The sequence below is a fragment of the Paroedura picta genome, chromosome 1 (genome assembly GCF_049243985.1).
Source record: "Paroedura picta isolate Pp20150507F chromosome 1, Ppicta_v3.0, whole genome shotgun sequence".
NCBI classification, from domain to species: domain Eukaryota; kingdom Metazoa; phylum Chordata; class Lepidosauria; order Squamata; family Gekkonidae; genus Paroedura; species Paroedura picta.
In genome coordinates this window covers 17,918,045-17,938,106 of record NC_135369.1, presented here as the reverse complement: position 1 = coordinate 17,938,106, position 20,062 = coordinate 17,918,045, and the positions used below count along the sequence as shown (strand labels likewise).

Genomic DNA, 20,062 nt, shown 5'->3' with positions numbered 1-20,062 from the left:
ACAATTCTGCTCCGTCCTCAGTATGGCACCCTTTAAAATACTTGGAGATGGTTATCAGATCCCCTCTCAGTCGTCTCCTTTCTAGGCTAAACAGACCAAGCTCCTCCAACCTTTCTTCATACGTCTTGGTCTCCAAGCCGGTCACCATCTTTGTTGCACTCCTCTGGACACGTTCTAGTTGACCAAAGGACAATAGCCTCAGATTAGTCTTTTGGGGATACACGGTATCCGTAAAACTCTCCTCCAACACCATATTTCAAATGAATTCACTGTCTTCCAGTCAACTTCCTTCACTCTTCAACATTCACACCCGTGCATATTACTGTGAAAAGAATTATCTTTATACCACAAGTGTGCCTTCAAAAACAAATGAGTGGTTGTCTTACAAGTTTAAGTTATAGGTATTAATATTTGTGTGTGTGTATAAGAGAGTTGTCTAACATTCAGGTTCATCTTCCTTTCAACAGCCTCATGTGGTTCAACAATGCCAATAACTGATGAAACTAAAAACAGTAGTTTGTAATTTAACACAATGAATAGTAGTGTGTCATGTCATTTACAACATATGCTAACCTCATCCAGCTCTTATTATGAGGGCTGCCATCTCTAGGTTGGTGAATACCTGGAGATTTTGAGGGTGGGGCTTGGGGAAGGTGGGTTTTGGGCCAGGGAAAGACCTCAGCAGTACATAAGGCCATAGCGTCCAACCTCACAAGCCAGCCATTTTTCTCCAGGGGAACAGATCAGTTGTAATCGCAGGAGATCTCGAGGTGACAGATGGAGGTTGGCAACACACAACAATGTCTTTTGTGTCATTTTGTTTTTTATTTCTGGAAAACAAGATCAGAACGGGGGGAAAAAGAGAGAAAGATGCTTCCACTGTACAGAGCAGAGAACAGGCACGTTTGTGAAGGACGAACAACAGGAAGAGAAGGGTCCCCTCCTCCCACACTCAGTTCTCCATAGCTTCTAGGAGCTGCCCTATCTAACCCAAAAGCCCCTAGAGGAAATCTGACAAAGCAGGACCTCAAATGGGATACACACTCGCCTTAACTCTTTCCCCACTGATGGGGTTGGGAAGATTAGCGCCTCTCCCTGTGAGACGAGAGGCACAGTTGTAGGTGTTTTTGGAAAGCTGACCCTCAACGCAGCCTCTCTGTACCCTCTACCATCAAGGAGGAAAGAGGCCTTTGAGGCCTACCTTCCCTGCAAACCATTTGCAAAGAATCCTGGGAAAGTTGGCTCAGCACTGTCATTCCCAATCCCCAGCGGAATGTTCACAGAACAAAGGGAATTATTAACTCTGTTCCCACTGACGGTGTAGATATGTTCCTTATCTGGCTCACAAGGAAGGAGGTGTCGTGTGCGTGTTCGCTTGAGGTTAGGGGGTTCAGGAAGGCATGCAGTAGTAAACGGTCTCAGAGCGCGGCACTGGGGACAGGCAGGATGGATGCAGGCCCCCAGGAGGTGCAGTTCCAAGGTTAATAAAAGGGACGACCACAACAGGCACACTAGTTCAAATGAGGCTTCCACTTACGCTTGAGGGCAGCCAAGGAGGGGTTGTAATGCTGGGGGGGGGGAAGGGCAGAGGGGGGTGGGATCTGAAATGGGAGCACCATGCGAAAAGGAGAGTTGCGATGTCAGGGTTTGCCCTCCCCTCCCCCCCCCCAAAAGCAAGGAACTCTGTTGGCACTATAAAGAGGGTGGGATCCCCGGCATCAATGGAAAGGAGCAAAGAGCAGGGGACTGCAGCGTACAGGGTTCGTGCCAAGGCATTGAGTTAGCACCACCAGGAAAGAGCAGCTGAGATGCTTTGGAATTCACTCTGCCAGGGGGTGGGGGGTGTTGGCAAAACAGGAATGAGGAGAACTGCACCACATGTCAGCAATGTGCTCCAAGCCAGGGTCTTGGCCCAGTCCCTTCCTAAACCCCTTCTCCTTTGTCTCGGGTCCGGCTCAGCACATCCATGGGCAGTCCTGGGGGCTGGCCCGTGTTGGTACGGTGTCGGGCCCGGGGGCGCAAGCGGCGGGGCGGCCTGGCCGAAGGTGGCCCCCCATCGCTCAAGGCATCTGAACTCTCGTCAATGAAAGCCAAGTTTTCGCCCGAGTAGTCTATGGGCCGCAAGGGGACAGCGTTGCGAGCGTTCAGCTGGGCCACGCGCCGGTTGGTAGCCGGGGAAGGGCTCGGACGCGGGAGGCACGACGGCGGCAGCGGGGGCAATAAGGCCAGGGGCTGCGACGGCGACGGTTGCAGCGGCTCCTCGCTTTCTTTCTGCTGCGGGATGTCCGAAGGAGATGGAGGCTTCCCTTTCAAGGTGCCCACTCTGTGCAGCTTGTCTGGCAACGCCATGTTTGGGACCCGCAGCTGGGATGCCACGTTGCCTGTCCAGGAAGCCGCGTGGGCAGTCAAATCTCCCATCTGTGGAGAGTAGGAAGAAGAGAGGAGAAGACTGGAAGGCATTAGAAGTAGTACCAGACCCACCTGTGCTTAAGTTGCCAATTTCCAGGTGGTAGCTGGAGATATCCTGGGATTACAACTGATCTCTAGGCAACAGAGAAATTCAGCTGGAGAAAATAACCCCTTTTGAAAGTGAATTTTATTGCATTATAAACCACTGAGATCTCTCCCCTCCTCAAGCCTAACCTCCCTTCCCTAAAATCTCCCAGTTGTTCCCTAGCCAGAGCTGGGCTGAATCCACACGTAGCTTTTATTCCAATCCCAGGTCCATTCAGTCCCTGCTGTCTACACTGAATGAGATTTCCATTTTGATTTTGGGTGATTTAAGTTATTCCTCTACAAGAGGCAGGATTGATCCAGAGTGACCCTACGTTTCCCCCGCAATATCCTGGAGTAGATATAACCCTCAATATTTGAAAAATTGGCATGAGTAAAGGTGCAGGTGTGTGCTTGTCCCGAACTAGCTAGGAGCCTCCAATGCTGTAGAAAAGGCTTGATTGGCCAGGGCATCAGTTCAAATGCTTCCTTGTTCCCAGGCTGCAAGTTTTCCCTTACAGGGGAAGCCCTAACTTCTCTCAGCAGAGGCTCCAGAAGCCCTAACATCTCTTGGCAGAGATTTGCCTCTTGGTTTTTGTTTCCCCTCCTCTGCTGTCTCCAATCCTCTCCCCTCCCCCCCCCCACTTCAAGAAAAGAAAGAGGCTCCTGCTGCACTTGGCTCCCCCCCCCCTTCTGAGCTTCCCTAACCACGTGCAGAACACTTTTCTGTTTCAATGGTGAGGGGAGGGAAGAGGAAGACCCTAGTTCAAATCAATCTGAATTCAGCAGGATCCACAATGGAATGAACAAAGTAGGTGCAGAATCAGCCCTGGTGACCTTACCTAACCACTCACTTTCTTTTTCCTGTAGCTTTGCAGCAGTAGTAGAATAACAGTAAGCTGTGTTTCGGCTATCCTCAGGAGAAAAAAAAAACATCTCCAGAATGTAAGACCTGACTTTACTGGGTCAGACCTGAGGTTCTCCTCTAGGTTTGCTCGCTCTGGGTTGGGAAATACCTGGTGAATTTGGAGATGGAGCCTTAGGAGGGCGGGTTTGAGGAGGGGAGGGTCCTCAGCAGGGCATAATATCATCGTCCACCTCCCCAAGCAGCCATTTTCTCCAGGTGAACAGATCTCCGTAGCCTGGAGATCAATTGTAATAGCAAGCATCATAGAAGAATCATGACCTGTGCTAGCTGTTGACTGAACTACCCTCTACGTAGGCCTTTGGCCATGATGACTACATGAAACTGCCCGTTTTCAGTCTGAGAAATTCTCTGAATACTGGTGATGAGCTAATAATAGAGCTTTAGCTTCTGTGATATATTCTTATGTCTGGCATACATATTTCTCTTGGCCTCCATTTTATCTTCAGTAAAAGCCCAGGAAGAAGTCTAGTGGGTAGAGATGCCAGCCTCCAGGTGGGACCTGGGATAACCCAGTATTACAACCCTATCTCCCGACTAGGGGGTCAGTTCCCCTGGAAAAAATGGGTGCTTTGGAGGAGGGTGGTCTCTATGGCATATTGTACCCCTCTGAGGTTCCAGCCCTTTCCAACTCAGTCCCCAAATCTCCAGGAATTTCCCAGTCTGGATATGGCAACCCTACCCACCCATTCCCCAAAGCTGGTCAAGGGCTCAGCACTGACAGCAACCCTAGGCGGGGTTTTAAAACCCTTCTCTCTCTAGCACAAGCCTAACCATTATATCATGCTGGTTGTCTAGAAAATGCCAAATTGGATGATGTGGATCCATTCTGCAAAGAGTGTGCCTCTCCCCTATGAGGGATTCCAACTTCCAGGTGGTGCCTGGGGATCACCCCAGATTCTCTGGAGAAAATAGCTCTTTTGGAGTGTGAGCTCTACGGCAGCGTACCCCACCTCGAACAGCCCCCCTCCCCATGATCCATCTCCCAAATCTCGAGGTGTTTCTCAATCCAGAAATGTCAGCTCTCTTCCCCATCTCCTTCCCCCCTCCTGCACAAAGAGGTTTCCATGAAAGCACCACCACAAGCCAAAGGAATTAAAAGGATCCAACCCATAGAAGTCCCAGTTCGGTGCTATGACTAATAGCTGCTGGGAAATAGGTTCATGAATTTGTTCAATCGTTTTTCTTAGCTAGTGGCTGCCTTGCAGCGGTGAATTCCATAAATTCAATTATCCATTGCATTAATCTGCCTGCCTGGACTGAACCTTCAGTTTGTTGTGTCAAAGGCTGGGAGTGTAAGACAAGGTTGCCCCCACCCTGCCAATATCCTTTCTTTGCACCCAGTCTGCCTCTCCCCCAAGACTGTAGGCAGAAGTGTTCTCCTGGGAGCCGATTGGTGACATTCCGAGCTGAGTAAAACCTGGGCCTATTCTGCACACAATAGATAATGCACTTTCAATGCACTTTAGAAGTAGATTTTCCTGTTCCGCATAGGAAAATCCAGCTGCCAAAGCACACTGAAAGTGCATTATCCTATGTGTGTGGAATGGAGATCTTGGGGGTGGAGCCTGCAGATGGTGGAGTTTGGGAAGGGGAAGAACTTCAGTGGGGTACAATACCATAAGCCCACCTACTAAGTGACCATTTTCTCCAGGGGAACTATTCTCTGTTGCCTGGAGTTGAGCTGTAATTACAGGTCTCACCTGGAAGCTGGCATCGGTTAGAGCAGCAGCCTCTTATCTGAAGAATTGTGTGTGATTCCCCAGTCCTCCTCTACATACACCCAATGGGTAGCCTTGGGCCAGGCACAGCTCCCAGAGCTCTCTCAGCCCCACCTATCTCACAGGGTGTCAGTTTTGGGAACAGGAAGGGAAGGAGACTCCTGCAGATAGTAAAACGCAGGATATGACCCCCTTCCCCCAGCTTTTCTTCATGCTAAAACCAAGGCTCAGATTACAGGCGGTGGGCACAGGAGCTGTATAACCATTAGAAAACACTGCATTTTCTGCCTCCGACTTGGCCAGGGCTGCCAGGAAGGTCCTCGGTGCCCCCTTCCTTTCCCGCTAATGAGGGCCCACTGCCATCTGCAGCCTTTTTATTGCCTTTCATCTGCACCCCGGAGTCAGAGAGAAAAACGGCTTTCAATTAGGCCAATTCCTTAATGAGCTCATGTGCAAAATTGATGCCATCTGGTTTTTAAGTGGCAAAAAGGGAGCAGCAGAATGCAGGAGGCCTAGCCAGCATTTCATTGCAGATCATCATATTCAGGAAATAGGACTGGCAACGCCAGGCTAGGAAATTCCTGGAGATTTGCCAGTGGCCTGGAGACGGTAGAGTTGGAGAAAGTTCAGGAAGCGATTCTGTTCATCTCCATTTTATCCTCTCAACAACCCAAGTATGGCTAAGAGAATGGGACCAACCCAAGGTCAGCTTGAGAACGTCAAAGCTGAGTTGGGATTCAGATCCAGAGCTCCATAGTTCTAGTCAGACACGTCATCCATTATCACACAATGGCTCTCTCCACAATGCCACACAGACCGACAACACCAGCAAGAGGCAATTTGTCATCTACTACACCGTTGTGACGGCGCTAAAGGAATAACGGTGGCGTGTAAGCATGGGGCTTATAAGGCACAGGGCTGCATTCATGGCTCACCTCTGCCCTTGTGCGTCGAGACAACACTCTTAACCAGTTGCCAATCATGGTCAGGATGGAGGCAAAATAGGCCAAGCCCAGCAGGATCCAGAACCACACCAAGGGCTTGTACCATGGATACTCCTCGCTCGACGTATCACCTAGGAAGAAGGGAAAGATTGGCAAAAAGCAGACAGATACCTTTCACCCTCCCACAATAAACCCCAATCTGCCTTGAACCTAGGGCTGCCAACTCCAGGTTGGGCAACTCCTGGAGATTTCGGGGGGGAACCTGGGGGGGGGAGGGTGGAATTTAGGGAAGGGAGGGGGAACTGTGGGGATGGGATGCTACGAAATCCACCCTTCATAGCAGCCATTTTTGTTAGACTTCTTGGTCTGGCATCCTTGTATGCGCCTTCACAGATCTTGAAGTGATGCATGATGGGAGAAGTCCGTTGCTGTGAACTTTGACAGTTAGTGACGGTTTTGAGCATTGAGAGTGAGAGTGAGCGCGAGTCTCTCTGGTCATGTTATAAGTCAGTCAGAAAATGTAAAATAACCTCTGCTTCTATGTTGTGAAACTCAAAAAGGAAACAGTATAACCCAGCCTTCCTCATTTTTTTAATTATTGAGAAACTCCTGAAATATCCTTCAGGCTTCAAGAAACCCCAGAAGTGGCGCGATTGTGCAGAATATGGTTGGGAGGCAGAGCTGTGGACACGCCCATCTGGGGCCCCTCCTTAACCCCTCCAGGCCCCTCACTGGCCATTTTGGGAGGGGTGGGCGTGTCAACATGACCATTTATGGTCATAGCACCCGATAAATGTTTAACAAAATTTTTAAAATTTTTAATGCCCACCCATTTGGGAAATCCTTCCAAGGCCGTCAAGAACCAAATTGTAAATTGATGTAAACAGAAAAGTCAAGGGGAAAAAAATCTATCTCTGAAACCAGTTTTACCTCAGAAGAAAGTTACTGCTGAAGCTTTATGTCTGAACATTTTATCCGTGTGTAAGTAAACACATTTATTCTTATTAAAGAAGAGTATATAGTTGATTTTCAAAGGAGAAAATAACCAAGGAAGAGCCTGTTGTCACCTGGCAGTCATACAATTTTCATCATTTCGCTGAATAATGTCTGTCTGTGAAGTTAGTGTAAGTTCACCAGCTTTCACAAAGATTTCGCCATATTTTTACAATCCAGATGTAGATCGAAATCAAAATCCCAATATCACCCTCATTATTTCCCATTAGACAAGATTTTTCTCCAGGGGAACTGATCTCTGTACTCTAGAGCTGTAACTTTGGGAGAACTCTAGGTGCCACCTGGAGGTTGGCAACCCTTAAAAATCTGACCCATAGAAGCCGGCCCAGTTTAGCAGCTAGCATGTCTGACAAAGATTTGAGAGTTCCAAAATCCACACTCAGCCATGACTCTCTGTGAGTTTGGGCCAGTTGCTCCCTCTCAGCTTACGCCTCTCTTGTGCAATTTTATTATGCCTGTCTGCAGCAGTAGAAAAGACCAAGGGCATTTCCGCACACGTTAAATGTAGTGTCATGTTTGCCTAAAGAAGTCGCTATATTCAGGCCCCTCCATATGACGTCGCCAACATTCAGCATCTGGGCAGTAACCGGAGTTACTGAATATACTGAATGAATTAGCTGAATATAGCTGAATTACCTTGCTGCAATGGTATATCTGAAGAAGTGACCAGTGACTCATGAAACTTGGTTAGTCTTTACGGTGCTCCTGGACTCTTGCTCTGTTCTATGGATGAACCAATGGTTTTGGTTCAGCTTAAGGCAGATTCACATGTGCTTATGCTACTTCCCACAGCACCCACCTGCCACGTAATCGCCAAATCCGATGGTGGTCAGCGTGATGACCACAAAGTAAACACTCTCGAGGAGGCTCCAGTGCTCCAGATGCTGGAAGATGACAGTGGGCAGAGACACAAAGAGCAGGCAGCCAATGAGAATGAAGAGAAGAGCCGAGAGGATCCTCACAATGGTAGGACTGACTTGCCATTTCTGCACAAGAAGAGAATGGAACAGAGACAATATTCAGGAGGAACGCCACACGCCCAGAAGGCAGGCCTAGGCAAGATGACAATAGCCCCTCTCCATCCTGGGCACTTGGCACCCACCGATATACTGCACCAAGACATGGAGGCTCTGTTTAGCTAATCAGCACTAAGCCTTTCCTTTTCCAGATAATGACCCAATATATATATATATGCCACCTAAAATAATTGTTACCTGACCAGGGCCCATTCCGCACACATTACTTAGTGCACTTTCAATGCACTTTAGAAGTAGATTCTCATGTTCTGCACAGGAAAATCCAGCTGCAAAAGTACACTGAAAGTGCATTATCCTACACATGCGGAATGGGCCCTGGATAGCCCAGGCAAGCCTGATCCAATGATGAGAATGAGGATGAAGCTGATAAGCTTATAACCTGCCCTTCCCTGAGCAGCTCAAGGCAGGTAACACAAAATCTTAAAAACAATCCAGTACAGTGTGTACAGCTTCAAATAATCACATGTACATAAGATCATTTAGGTTTTAAAAGCTTTAAGCGTTGCTTATCTACAAACAAAATTTGAATCCTAAGGCTGCAAATTGAGCTAACTTTCTTCCCTTTTTATTTATTTATTTATTTATTTATTTATTTATTTTTCAATTTATTTCCCGCCACTCACTAAGCGGCTCGTGGTGGGTCACAATGTCTTAAAATCCTATTAAAACTCCCATTAAAAGACAAAATCCATCACAACATGGTGGAAACAGAAAATGCCCTTTCTACCCCGTTGCTAAGGGGGAGCAGAGAAGGAGGAGGTCAACGATGTTCAAGAAGCCTGGACTTTATGATGAACTTGTAGGTAGACCTTCCAGGTAGGGAGCCCAGCATCCGTTGGTCTTATTTCCTGCCCTCAACCATAGGCCTGGCAGAACAGCTCTGTCATACAGACCCTTCAGAACAGTTTAAGTTCCTGGAGGGCCCTGATCTCCTCAGGACTGTTCCACCAGGTTGGGGTCAGGGCTGCAAAAGCCCTGGCCCTGGTTGAGGCCAGTTATACTTCTTTGGGGCCAGGGATCCTGAGTTGGTTTTGACAAGTCAATCGTAATGTTCTTTGAGGGACATATAACTGGATCTCGAAACGATCAGCCCTGGTTAGTGTTTGGATTGGACAGCAGCCAAGGTCATTGTGCAGAGGTGGCAATGGCAAACCACCTCTTGCCTTGAAAATCCTACGGATGCAAGTCGGATGCAACTTGGCAGGACGCTCCACCACCAGGATAACCGTTTACTTCACCTTGCAGCAGGATGTTCCATATGAGAGCTGCACCTTCCACACTGGGACAGGGGATGAATGGAGGGAGTGCCCAATGCCTTGCTGGTGAGCATCAATGTTTCGGTAGTGGCTGCATGGCACAGGTTCTGGAAATCCAGCACTGAGGTTTCCACATCAGGTGGAAAGGGGGCCCAGGCAAAAGCAAGTACGTGAAACTGCTCACCAAGAAAATATCCTCCACTTTGGCAATGCCCTTCCGTAAAGATGATCCCAGATGGTCCCCAACTCCAGCCAGGAGCATCCCAAAAAGAGGAATCCCCACCAACGCATAGAAGATGCAGAAGAGCCGACCAGCATCAGTTTGGGGGGAGTTGTTCCCAAAACCTGTAGGGTGAAGAGACCAGAGCAAGAGACAGAACCACCATAAGTGGACAGGTTTCACCCTTTCTCCTGGCTAAGTATTCTTTTGGAAAACAAAGATCTGTTGAATCAGGAAGCCGATGAGCTTGACAGTAGAAAAAGGAGAGGGATACATATTCTGGGACACTACAGATTCAAACCATAGAATTTTGCCCCAAACCTAGAGTGTCACACTTCCTCCATGACTCCATCATGCTGACATAACTTCTGGGTGACATCAAAATGACCTTCCAGGTTGGGGGGGAATGTTGTCTGAGTTGGGACGAGGTATGTCCAGAAAGCAGAAGACCCCTGCCTGAAGCAGTAGGCCAGACAACATTAAAGGCTTAATGCCCTACTGTCCACCAAAGCAGCCCTGTTCTCCAGGGGAACTGGTCTTGGTCATCTAAAGATCAACTGTAATACCAGGAGATCTCCAGGTGCCACCTGGAGGGTGGGAACTTTAATGAGGGGGAAAGTGCACGACACAATTTCAGAAGCCCTTTCATCATTACTACCATGATACAATGTTAGTCTGTTCCAGAAAAAGCTTACCAAAACTCTGGGATTGTTAGGTCAGAGCCAATGACCATTCAGTTCTCTCTTGGCGTTTGCAGATGCCCCTGAATGAATCAGCCCTGCAGTTCCCAGTCTTGCAGGCACCAGCAAGACTTAACTTGTCATTCTCATCCCCAGCACTCTCTGGGCTGAGGCCAACTGGCTCCTGAATCACAAAATCCTAATTTTTTGAACAGACAAGGACCTTTCCTGCCCCAACAGCTGCTCCCCCTCCCTCCCCCCTCCCTCCTGAACCCGATCCCCAGATACCTATGGTGGTGATGACGGTGCCAGCAAAGAAGAAGGCACTGCCCATGTCCCAGTTCGAGCTGGTCGTGTTGGTGCTGTTGTTGGAAAGGTCCACGCCAGCTAATACGACCTCGCTTACTTGCTAGGAGGAAGGGCAGAGGAGAGAGTAGCGCCAACACGAAGAGGATCAGCACCCCAAACAAAAGACCCAACTTCTTTCCCCAGTGTTTGCTCCTCTTCATTACATTTCAGACCAATCTTAAATATTTGGGATTATAGTGTCCAGTAGATTCTAAGGTCCAAAGCCCCTGTCTCCACCCTCAAATCTCCACAAATATCCCAAGATAACGCTGGCAACCCATGGGGGGCTGGGAATACAGAAATAGTTGTTGTTTGATGCCCCTGTAACCACTTCCGGACACATACCAAGAAGTGACATCATCATATTACATGATGCTGATTCCCACCCCTATTTTAGTTCCCGTTTCCACTGAGCCAGGGGCCAGGGGCCCAGGGCAGCCTGATCCCCACCAGCTGAGGTCTTGCTTTCAGATGGAGGTCTTTCACATCACCTCCTAATTGACCATTAAGAACATCAGATGAACCCTGCTGGGTCAGACCACTAGTCCATCTAGTCCAGCCCTGCTGGGTGAGGCCAGTGAGGGTCCATCCAGTTCAGCCTCTTGCCTCACACAGTGGCCAGCCAGCTCCTCTGTAGGGCCCACAACAGGGCAGAGAGGCTGAGGTCTTCCCCTTATAAAAACATCTAGTCCAGCATTCTGACTCACAATGGCCAAATAGTTCCTATGGAGGGCATAAACAGCATATTGTGTTTGTTGCCTTTTGGCTCAGAGCTTCTGAATGGGGAGATGCCTCTCTGTCACCATGGCCAGTAGCCACTGATCTGCCTCTCCTTCCTGAATCTATCTGATCTCCTTTTAAAGCTGTTTGTTCCTGTGGCCATCACTACATCTCCTGGCAGCAGCCATTCCACATTTTAATCACTCTCTGTGCAAAGAATTTCCTTTCATCCATTTTAGTTGGAGCTGCCAGGGTTTGAACTTGGGACTTTCTGCATGTGTGCTGTTGAGTCACGGCCCCTTCTGTGGTGTCGCTAGGGTAGCATAGTCAGGGCCATTCCGCACCAGGATCTATGTAGCAAATTGGTTGCGGAACGAAAAAAACTCCATTGATGTTTGAGCTGCCGTTTCATCGTTGCCACGCTCCCACCCCCCCCGCACGGGCACGATTTTCGGCCGAAAATAAAGGGAAAATAAACCAGCAAACGGGGCTGTGTGGTGCTTGGTGACTTAAAACAACTCTGGGGAGGGACTGCAGCCGGGGAAGCTCCGCTGGGTAAACGAAGGCTTGCCGGTGCGTTGATCTCCGCTCGCTCCGAGAAAAAAAAATGGCGATAGCTTTGCCGGAAGATCAGAGGAGAGAGCCAGGGGGAGGGACTTTGCAGAAACCGCAACAATAGTAATGCACAGAACTTCCCCGCTAGTGTTGCAGATTGGTTGCAAGAGTGTAGTGCTTTCTGGAGGGTGAATCCACTTTTTGGGATTTCCCTGAAAGCGCTACAACGAAGCGCTTTTTGCGGATTGGTTTCAGGAGTGTGGCAGATTGTCAATGACGTTGTGCATAACTGCAAATTAGTAGCGATTTCAATTTGCAACCATTGTGCAATTTTGAACGAGTGCGGAATGGCCCTCAGTATATTGTGTCAATACAAGTCCAATAGCACGTTACAGACCAACAAGATTTTTTGGGGGTATAAGCATTGGAAAGTCAAGGTTCTCAAGAGAGCTTTAACTCTCTAAATCTAGGGTTGCCAACCTTCAGTTAGCATCTGCCAATCTTCTGCTATCTGGTTGATCGCCAGGCAACCAAGGTCAGTTGGAGAAAATGGCTGATTTGGAGGGTGAGTCCTCTGGCATTATTCCCTGATGAAGTCTCTCCCGAGAATCCACCCCCAAAATCTCCAGGTATTTCCCAACCCAGAACTGGTACCTTATCCAACCCTTCTACCCCGAACATCTTGTTGGTTTCCAAAGTGCTACTAGACTCTGCTATAAACCAACATGGCTACCTTCCAAAGCAATCTTCAGTGTATTATAGAAGTAGACCTGCTTCAACTCCCCTAAATGACTAGGGATAATTCCTTTCTCTTGGCCCCTATCCCTGATAAATCGCATTCCTGATTTTTGCTTCTGGGCAAGATGCCATGTTCAAATGTTGTTCATGTAAGATGCTGGAGTTCGGCTGCAAGGTTGTGCTCCAGATCCAGGGTCGCCCAACAAGCAACCTTGGAACAGGGATCATACGCATCCTCTTTCATGTCACTGCATTGCGTGCGATGTCTAAAGCGCTGTGCCTCGCACAACGTGTGGTTTCAGAACATGGACGCATCAGAGGTGCATTTTGAATGCTTGCTAATCTCTTAGGACAGGTATATTTATAACTACAAAGAATAATTCCATCCTGAGAGTCTAAATTGGGGAAAGGCAGGCAGTCACAGAGAAAAAGAACCCAGAAGGCAAAAGGAAGATTTCAGAAATGGACAATTGTGTGCAGGCACATGTTTGGCGTGCTCAATATGAGAATTTGGGTTCATCTGTGAAAATTTGGAAGGGGGGCACCCGCATCCAGAGACTCCAGGCAACAATTCATCCTTTCTCCTTTCCCTCTCAGAATAAAAAAAGATACGTGTGAGTAGGTGGAAGCGAGGGGGTGTTAACCATTTCTGGTGATAACTGGGATGGAGACCTGCACATCTCCACCAAGAGATCTTGCTTGTTTTAGTCATTTTCAGACCAGCTAACTACACAACCCAATATTATTTTTTAGAAGAAGAAGAAGAGTTGGTTCTTATATGCCACTTTTCTTTACTCAAAGGAGGCTCAAAGTGGCTTGCAATCACCTTCCCTTCCTCTCCCCACAACAGACACCCTGTGAGGTGGGTGAGGCTGAGGGAGCCCTGATATTACTGCTTGGTCAGAACAGCTTTATCAGCGCTGTGGCAAGCTCAAGATCACCCAGCTGGCTGCATGTGGGGGAGGAGCGTGGAAACAAACCTGGCTCACCAGATTAGAAGTCCGCACTCCTAACCACTACACCAAGCTGGCTCTTGGTGGCTGAGCATCCGGTATACAAACACCCTGCATACGTTGTCACGTGGCATTCCTAATAAAGATTATAAAGATATGTCTGGGATTGGTATTTCCATATTGCACGTGGAAAGACTAAGGCAGAGGGTTGCCTACAGCCAAAGAGGCCAAATTCGCACCCGGGACTTCCCGATTTATAGCTCCAAATTCTTAGCTGTTGGACTGGAATGCTCTGGAACTGGGGAGGGCAGTGAAGGTGAACCTGACCTGGGCCTATTCTGCACACAATAGATAACGCACTTTCAATGCACTTTAGAAGTAGATTTTCCTGTTCTGCACAGGAAAATCCAGCTGCCAAGGCACGTTGAAAGTGCATTATCCTATGTGTGCAGATAGTCCAGGCAAGCCCGATCCTGTCAGATCTCAGAAGTGAAGCAGGGTCAGCCCTGGCTTGAGAGGGCAACCTCCAAGGAAGACTGGGGTCATGACATGGCAGCAGGCAATGGCAAATGACCTCCGGATGTCTCTTGGCTGCCTACCAGTCAACCTTAGGACCTCCTGGATCCATTACACATATGCCATGCAATAAATAAATAATCCCTGGAGGCTAGGGTTGCCAACTCCAGCTTGAGAGATTTGGGGGCAGAGCTTGGGGAGGGGGAGTCTGGAGAGAGGGGGGAGCTCAGCAAGGATGTAATGCCTTAGAGTCTGCTGTTCAAAGCTGCCATTTTCGCCAGAGGAACTAGCTGGAGATCAGATGTAATGCTGTGAGAACCCCAGTCCCTACCTGGAGGTTGCCAGCCTTTTGACCACATCTCAGCCACATCTGTCCTGCATAATGCAGGGGGTTGGACTAGATGACCCAATTCTATTATTCTATGATTCTATGAGTCTATCTTTACAACATCAGAAGAGCCTTGCTAGGTTACCTTAAAGGTCTATCCAGCCCAGCATCCCATATCCCACCCTTGGTTGAGCAGATGACTCTAGAAGGCCTACAAGCAGGACGTAGAGCCCAAGCCCTCAGCTGATTGTTCCTTCAACAATTGGCATTCACAGGCACACTGGCTTTGAACATGGAGTCCCTATTATCGCTGATATGCAGCTCTAACCTTCGCTAACTTGTTTATCCCACCCTTAAAGGCATCAACGCATTTGGGAGCAGTGAGTTATCTCCCAGTTGTGCGCATTGTGATTCCACTTCCTATCCCTCTCCTACCCAATTTGACCTTTCCCCTCCTTACCTGTATCCAGTTGCCTGCTCATGTTTCTTATCCACGCCCCCACCTTCTCATCTTACCCATTGCCTTCCCATCCAGGCCTGATGGCTCCTTCCCTCTCACCTGAATGAGATCATCCAGTTCGTCGGGACCCACACACTGGTGCCGTTTCAAGAACTGCTCCCGGTGCCCTCCCAAAAACCGTTCCCGGTAGGCGCTGAGTTCCCCCTGTTGGCGGACTTCGTAGGGCTGCTCCAGCTGGCGGAAGATGAAGGCCCCGGTGACGAGGTAAACCAGGACCACGGTGAAAAGCGCAAAGACGGTGGTGAGGCGCATCACAGCGCTACTTCCGTGCGGGGTCAGGCTCAGGATCGATTCCTTGGATGGGTAGCAGACGACAAGCATGGAGCCATGGTGGTCAGGGGGGCAGACAGCGGGGGGCAGAGGCAGCGGGGGGTAGCTCACTGTGGAGGGGACACAGAAAAGAGGTCGGCAGCGCACTCAGGTGGGCCTTCCATGTCCTCACTCCCCAGCCCTGTGGCTAGGGCTAACCCAGAGGGAGACCAGGGTCCGTTCCACACACACAGGATAATGCACTTTCAATGTGCTTTGGCAGATGGATTTTCCTGTGCAGAACAGGAAAATCAACTTCTAAAGTGCATTATCTATGGAATGCAGAAAAAGTCATGGTCTTAGATCCAGCCAGCTTAACACCCCGCTCTGTTCCACCCACCCTGCTTATGCAGACAGCTGTGGCACTTTGACTGAACCACGACTCAAAAGGTTTCCAGTAAATCAGGATGCTGATTGAGCAAAGAGGCTATTAAGCGAGGAGAACCCCCCCACACACACACACATACCAAGTGACAATTCAGCTAGCTAAGATTTGCACCGTCCATCTAAAAATCTGATGTGCCAAAGTACATAATATAGTTTTGTTTTATGGCTAGCCTAAAATTACAAAATAGATCATCCAGCTACAGAGGCAGTATACATTTGAATGCCAGTCAAGGGGGAAAAGTACATGTAGAATCCTTTTCATTCATGACTCGCAATAGGTTTCCCTGGGCTTCCTCACTGGCAGGGAACAGGATGCGGGACTAGATGGACGAGTGGTCTGATCCAAAAGTGGTCTTATGGACAAACACTATCCCCACATCCCTATAAACCACCCATTTTTAACATCCCTCCAGCTAATCTCTCCCACAGCTATATCATCCTGCAAGATTGGTGCCCACTGGATGTGTCCAAACTTCCAAAATCGACTAGATGGTTTAAATATTGGTTATATTGACCCCTTGCATCAATATCACCCTGAAATTAAACAGACTTCAAGGATGAGTGAGCTCCACAGACCGTTCTGTTCTTTTCACTAGAACAATTTCCCAAAGCCAAAAACAAGCAGACACAAGTGGGGGGGGGGGTTTTCCAGTCCAGAGGGGCTGAAGTCTCTATGACCACCTCTCCATATCCCTTCCCTTGATTTGGACCCAGAACCTATGCTCAGCAAAAGAGGAGACAGCTGACCATCCGTTCACTTTATGAATCACTTTTATGAATCATCTGCAAGCCAATTCCACTAAACACTCCCCTCCCGCATAACCCTTTTGACAGGTGGCAGAATTACGTATATGGCTTCTCTTTTCCCATCTCTTCTTCCTAGGAAAAACATTTGTTTTGCCTCCTCTTCTCTGCATCTCCTTTACTTGGGGATAGAATCATAGAATCATAGAGTTGGAAGTGGCCACACAGGCCATCTAGTCCAACCCCCTGCTCAACGCAGGATCAGCCCAAAGCATCCTAAAGCATCCAAGAAAAGTGTGTATCCAGCCTTTGCTTGAAGACTGCCAGTGAGGGGGAGCTCACCACCTCCTTAGGTAGCCTATTCCACTGCTGAACTACTCTGACTGTGAAATATTTTTTTTCCTGATATCTAGCCTATATCGTTGTACTTGAAGTTTAAACCCATTACTGCGTGTCCTCTCCTCTGCAGCCAGCAGAAACAGCATCCTGCCCTCCTCCAAGTGACAACCTTTCAAATACTTAAAGAGGGCTATCATGTCCCCTCTCACCCTCCTTTTCTCCAGGCTGAACATTCCCAAGTCCCTCAACCTATCTTCATAGGGCTTGGTCCCTTGGCCCCAGATCATCCTCGTCGCTCTCCTCTGTACCCCGATGGAAAAGAATCACACACCCCTTCCCAAAAAATCCTCTCCACCCAAGAGGGGATGAAGTTATGCAGGAAAAGCCCTCAAAGACTTAAAGCAGGGTTAAGGAAATGAAAGGGTGGACAGGGGTGAGGATGGACGGAGGACCGGATTTTTTCTCCCCTGGGAATAAGGTACATTACTGGGTCAAGGAGCGGTGGACATTCGCACAGGAGGAAGAAACCCTCGGAAGAGATCCATCTGCAATTTTCGCCCCACTGGAAGTGTGATTCTGCTGTTTCACATCTAATTAAAAGCATCTGTCAACTTGCACATTCCCATCCCTCTCTTATTCATACATTGTTAAGAAAAAAATAGAGACCTGGAAAAGTCTACAGATTTAAGAAGTCACACATACACATTAAGAATGTCACCTTTTACCCCAGGACTTTCATGGCGGTGGGTCTGGCACCCACCTATTTGAGAACGGCTCGCTCTTCGGTGCCCTTTCACCCGTCCCCCAAATGGGGTCACCGATGGGGTTAGAAACTGACCTACAGAAACATTCCTCTTGTCTTCCCCCCCCAAATGAATCCCATCCACCTTGAACCCTGGACTTTACTCCTACCAGATGTGGTGGTGGTAGGATTCAGGAGGATATGTGGGGAAGGACTAGATGAACCAGGAGGTCCCTTCCAACTCTATTATTCTATTCTAGGAGGGAAGCTACCCCCTATTCCACACTCACCTGCAAGGTTTGTGGTTGTTTGCAGAGCTGAAACTTTTGCCACACACAAATGCATCCTTTTATAGCAAAGAACTGGAGCATTTTTTTTTGGGGGGGGGCGGGTGTGGGGGGAGGAGTGCTGTGGAAACTGCCAGCCCTTCCCAGCACTGTGCTGTGGGGGGGGGGAGAGATGCCTGCGGTAGAACGGGCCCCCTGCCAACCCCAAAGAACCAAGCATGGCTCCGATTAACTGGAGAAAATTCAATTAAAAGCTCCTCTCCCTCCCCAGGTACAGGCAATCAACCGCAGGAGCTGGCAAACTTCTTACCTGGCTCTCCGGAGACACCAGTCTTTCTTCTCAGGCGCTTCTGTATTTCCCAGACTTACCCTCTCCAAGGTGGGTGTGGGTGGAAGGAGACATTTCGACTAAGGAAGGGTTATTGGGTGTAAATGTTGAACATAGCAGCGGATTGTTAGAAGGCCAGCAGGTGGCACTAGAGGGGGTTCAAATGTCGGGCATCTCCCAAGCAAAATGCCAGCATCAAAAAAACATTGGTACCAATGTAGCAAGTTTCTGTATCACACAGAATTCTTCCCCAGACAGAACAAGCGTTATCTGGAAAGTCTTAAGATTTTTTTTTTGAAAGGATGAAAGAAGGGTGGGCTCATGCCTCCTCCTCAGACCTGAAGATCATCCGCCTTTCCATTGTGACCTGAAGAAGCTTTCTGTGCAGCATGAAAGCTTGCTACACATGCTCAAACTTGGCACAATTCAAAGTTACCCTTGTTAGGAGCACACGCTCACAGAAGCACAATGTTTCATGCAGCGTTGTTGGTTGCACACACAGAAACACATACACACGAGCTATGTGCGGTGCATTCTTTTTGCACAAGCCATGCCACCTCGTTTCAGCTTGCACACATGGAAATATGTGTAAGTGTCTGGGTTCTTTCCTTTCAATAAAATAAACCTGGTGCCTGGTTTGGGTCACCCCTCTTACCATCTCAGCCTTCCAAGTCGTATACACACATACACATAAACACCCTCTTCATTCTCTCTCTTTCTCCCACACATACAAAATAGTTTCTTCCACCCTGTGTCCCATCTTTCTGCCAAACGGAACTTGAGTCCTTTCCACCCTCAGATTTATACATCCACAAACCTCTGGCTTCACCCACACGCAGTCTTTTTAAAAACACTTATGCCCAACTTCAGCTGCCCTGGCATGACACCAATTCTCTTACATGTGTGACAAACACACATGCAGTCAACCCCCGAACACACACCCTCCCTCCTTCCACCTACCCACCCTTTGGACTGAAGATACACCCCCGTAAATTCTCCCCCACCCAATTTTCCCACAGCCACCCCGCTAGCCAAGTTTGAGTACACAGTTCTGCTGCCCCACCCTATCTGCCTTGTACTGTCCCTCCGCATCTGGCGTTTCACAAACACCTCCTGTGTGTACACATACACACAGAGGCTCTAATGGGGATGCAACCCCCAAGCAAGCCAGCCCTGCTTACTTGACCACCTACAGCTCAGTATACATGATTTGCATTGGGAGGGAGCATCCCCCACAAACACCCTGGAATGCTGCCTCAGTGCCTCTCCAGCCCACTGGGATTCTGCAAATGCACAAGCCGTCCGCCACCTCTCCAATGCTCCCATCTCATGCTCAAACACACAGACACACACACACAGCGCTTCCAGACAATGCACCACAGACCAGCCCCCCCTCCCCACCCAGACTGCTGCCGGGACGTGTGTGAGAGAGATGCCCAATGGGGTGCAGAAGGTGAGGGGGTGCGGGAGGGAGCCGTGGGACCCGCCCGAGCATCCCTGCAGATACTCACTCTCTCTGCAGCCGCAGCTCCTCCCTGCCGATGCCGAGATGTCTGGGCAGGGCTGCCTCGAGCAGGTGAAGCCTCCCCCCCCCCTCGCCACCACACTGCCCCCTCTGTTCCTGCTCGCCCACCCACTCCTGCTTGCTCAGTGCCCAAAAGCGTGCCACCCTGGCAACCAGATGGAGCCCGGCGTAGTCCGGGGCGACCGTGGATGCAAGGGAGGTGTTATGGATGGGCATTAACCCTTGAGGGGAAAGGAGGATAATGGGGAGGTGGTTTGCTGGGATGGGGGGGGGATAAGTAGGAATGGGAAACGGGCCCAAATGGGCCTGCTGACCTCGGAGCGGGATTTGTGTTAGGTGGGGAGACGGGAGGGAGGTGAGAAAGGATCAAAGCATCAGCTGTAAGTGGCCGGGGGAGTCTATCCGAGATGGATCTGGGCTGGAAATATAAAAT

At 49.1% G+C, this 20,062-nt stretch overlaps 1 protein-coding gene across 3 annotated transcripts; it reads right to left on the bottom strand.

Moving 5' to 3' along the window:
* Positions 1-784: 784 nt before the first annotated feature.
* On the bottom strand, positions 785-19,726 carry KCNK4 (potassium two pore domain channel subfamily K member 4). Of its 3 annotated transcripts, XM_077324233.1 has the most exons (8): positions 19,616-19,674; positions 18,087-18,184; positions 15,008-15,348; positions 10,579-10,699; positions 9,575-9,735; positions 7,897-8,083; positions 6,075-6,214; positions 785-2,418 (listed from the first exon to the last, which is right to left on the bottom strand). In XM_077324233.1, exons 3-8 carry the CDS (start codon positions 15,287-15,289, stop codon positions 1,924-1,926), a joined length of 1,386 nt encoding a protein of 461 aa, XP_077180348.1. In that variant the 5' UTR covers positions 15,290-15,348; positions 18,087-18,184; positions 19,616-19,674; the 3' UTR covers positions 785-1,923. The 3 variants fall into 3 exon arrangements, with proteins under 3 accessions (XP_077180348.1, XP_077180340.1, XP_077180344.1); XM_077324225.1 differs by lacking the exon at positions 18,087-18,184 and having other exon boundaries at positions 19,616-19,726; XM_077324229.1 differs by lacking the exon at positions 19,616-19,674 and having other exon boundaries at positions 18,087-19,012.
* Between the last annotated feature and the right edge of the window lie 336 nt (positions 19,727-20,062).

What these genes read in the sequence shown, in the direction of transcription:
- KCNK4 (XM_077324225.1), bottom strand. An exon ending in AACTGGATGATCTCATTCAG is followed by an intron (nt 10,700 to 15,007) that starts GTGAGAGGGAAG and finishes CCTTCCTCCTAG; the next exon opens with CAAGTAAGCGAGGTCGTATT. An exon ending in CTCGACGCACAAGGGCAGAG is followed by an intron (nt 2,419 to 6,074) that starts GTGAGCCATGAA and finishes TACTCTCCACAG; the next exon opens with ATGGGAGATTTGACTGCCCA.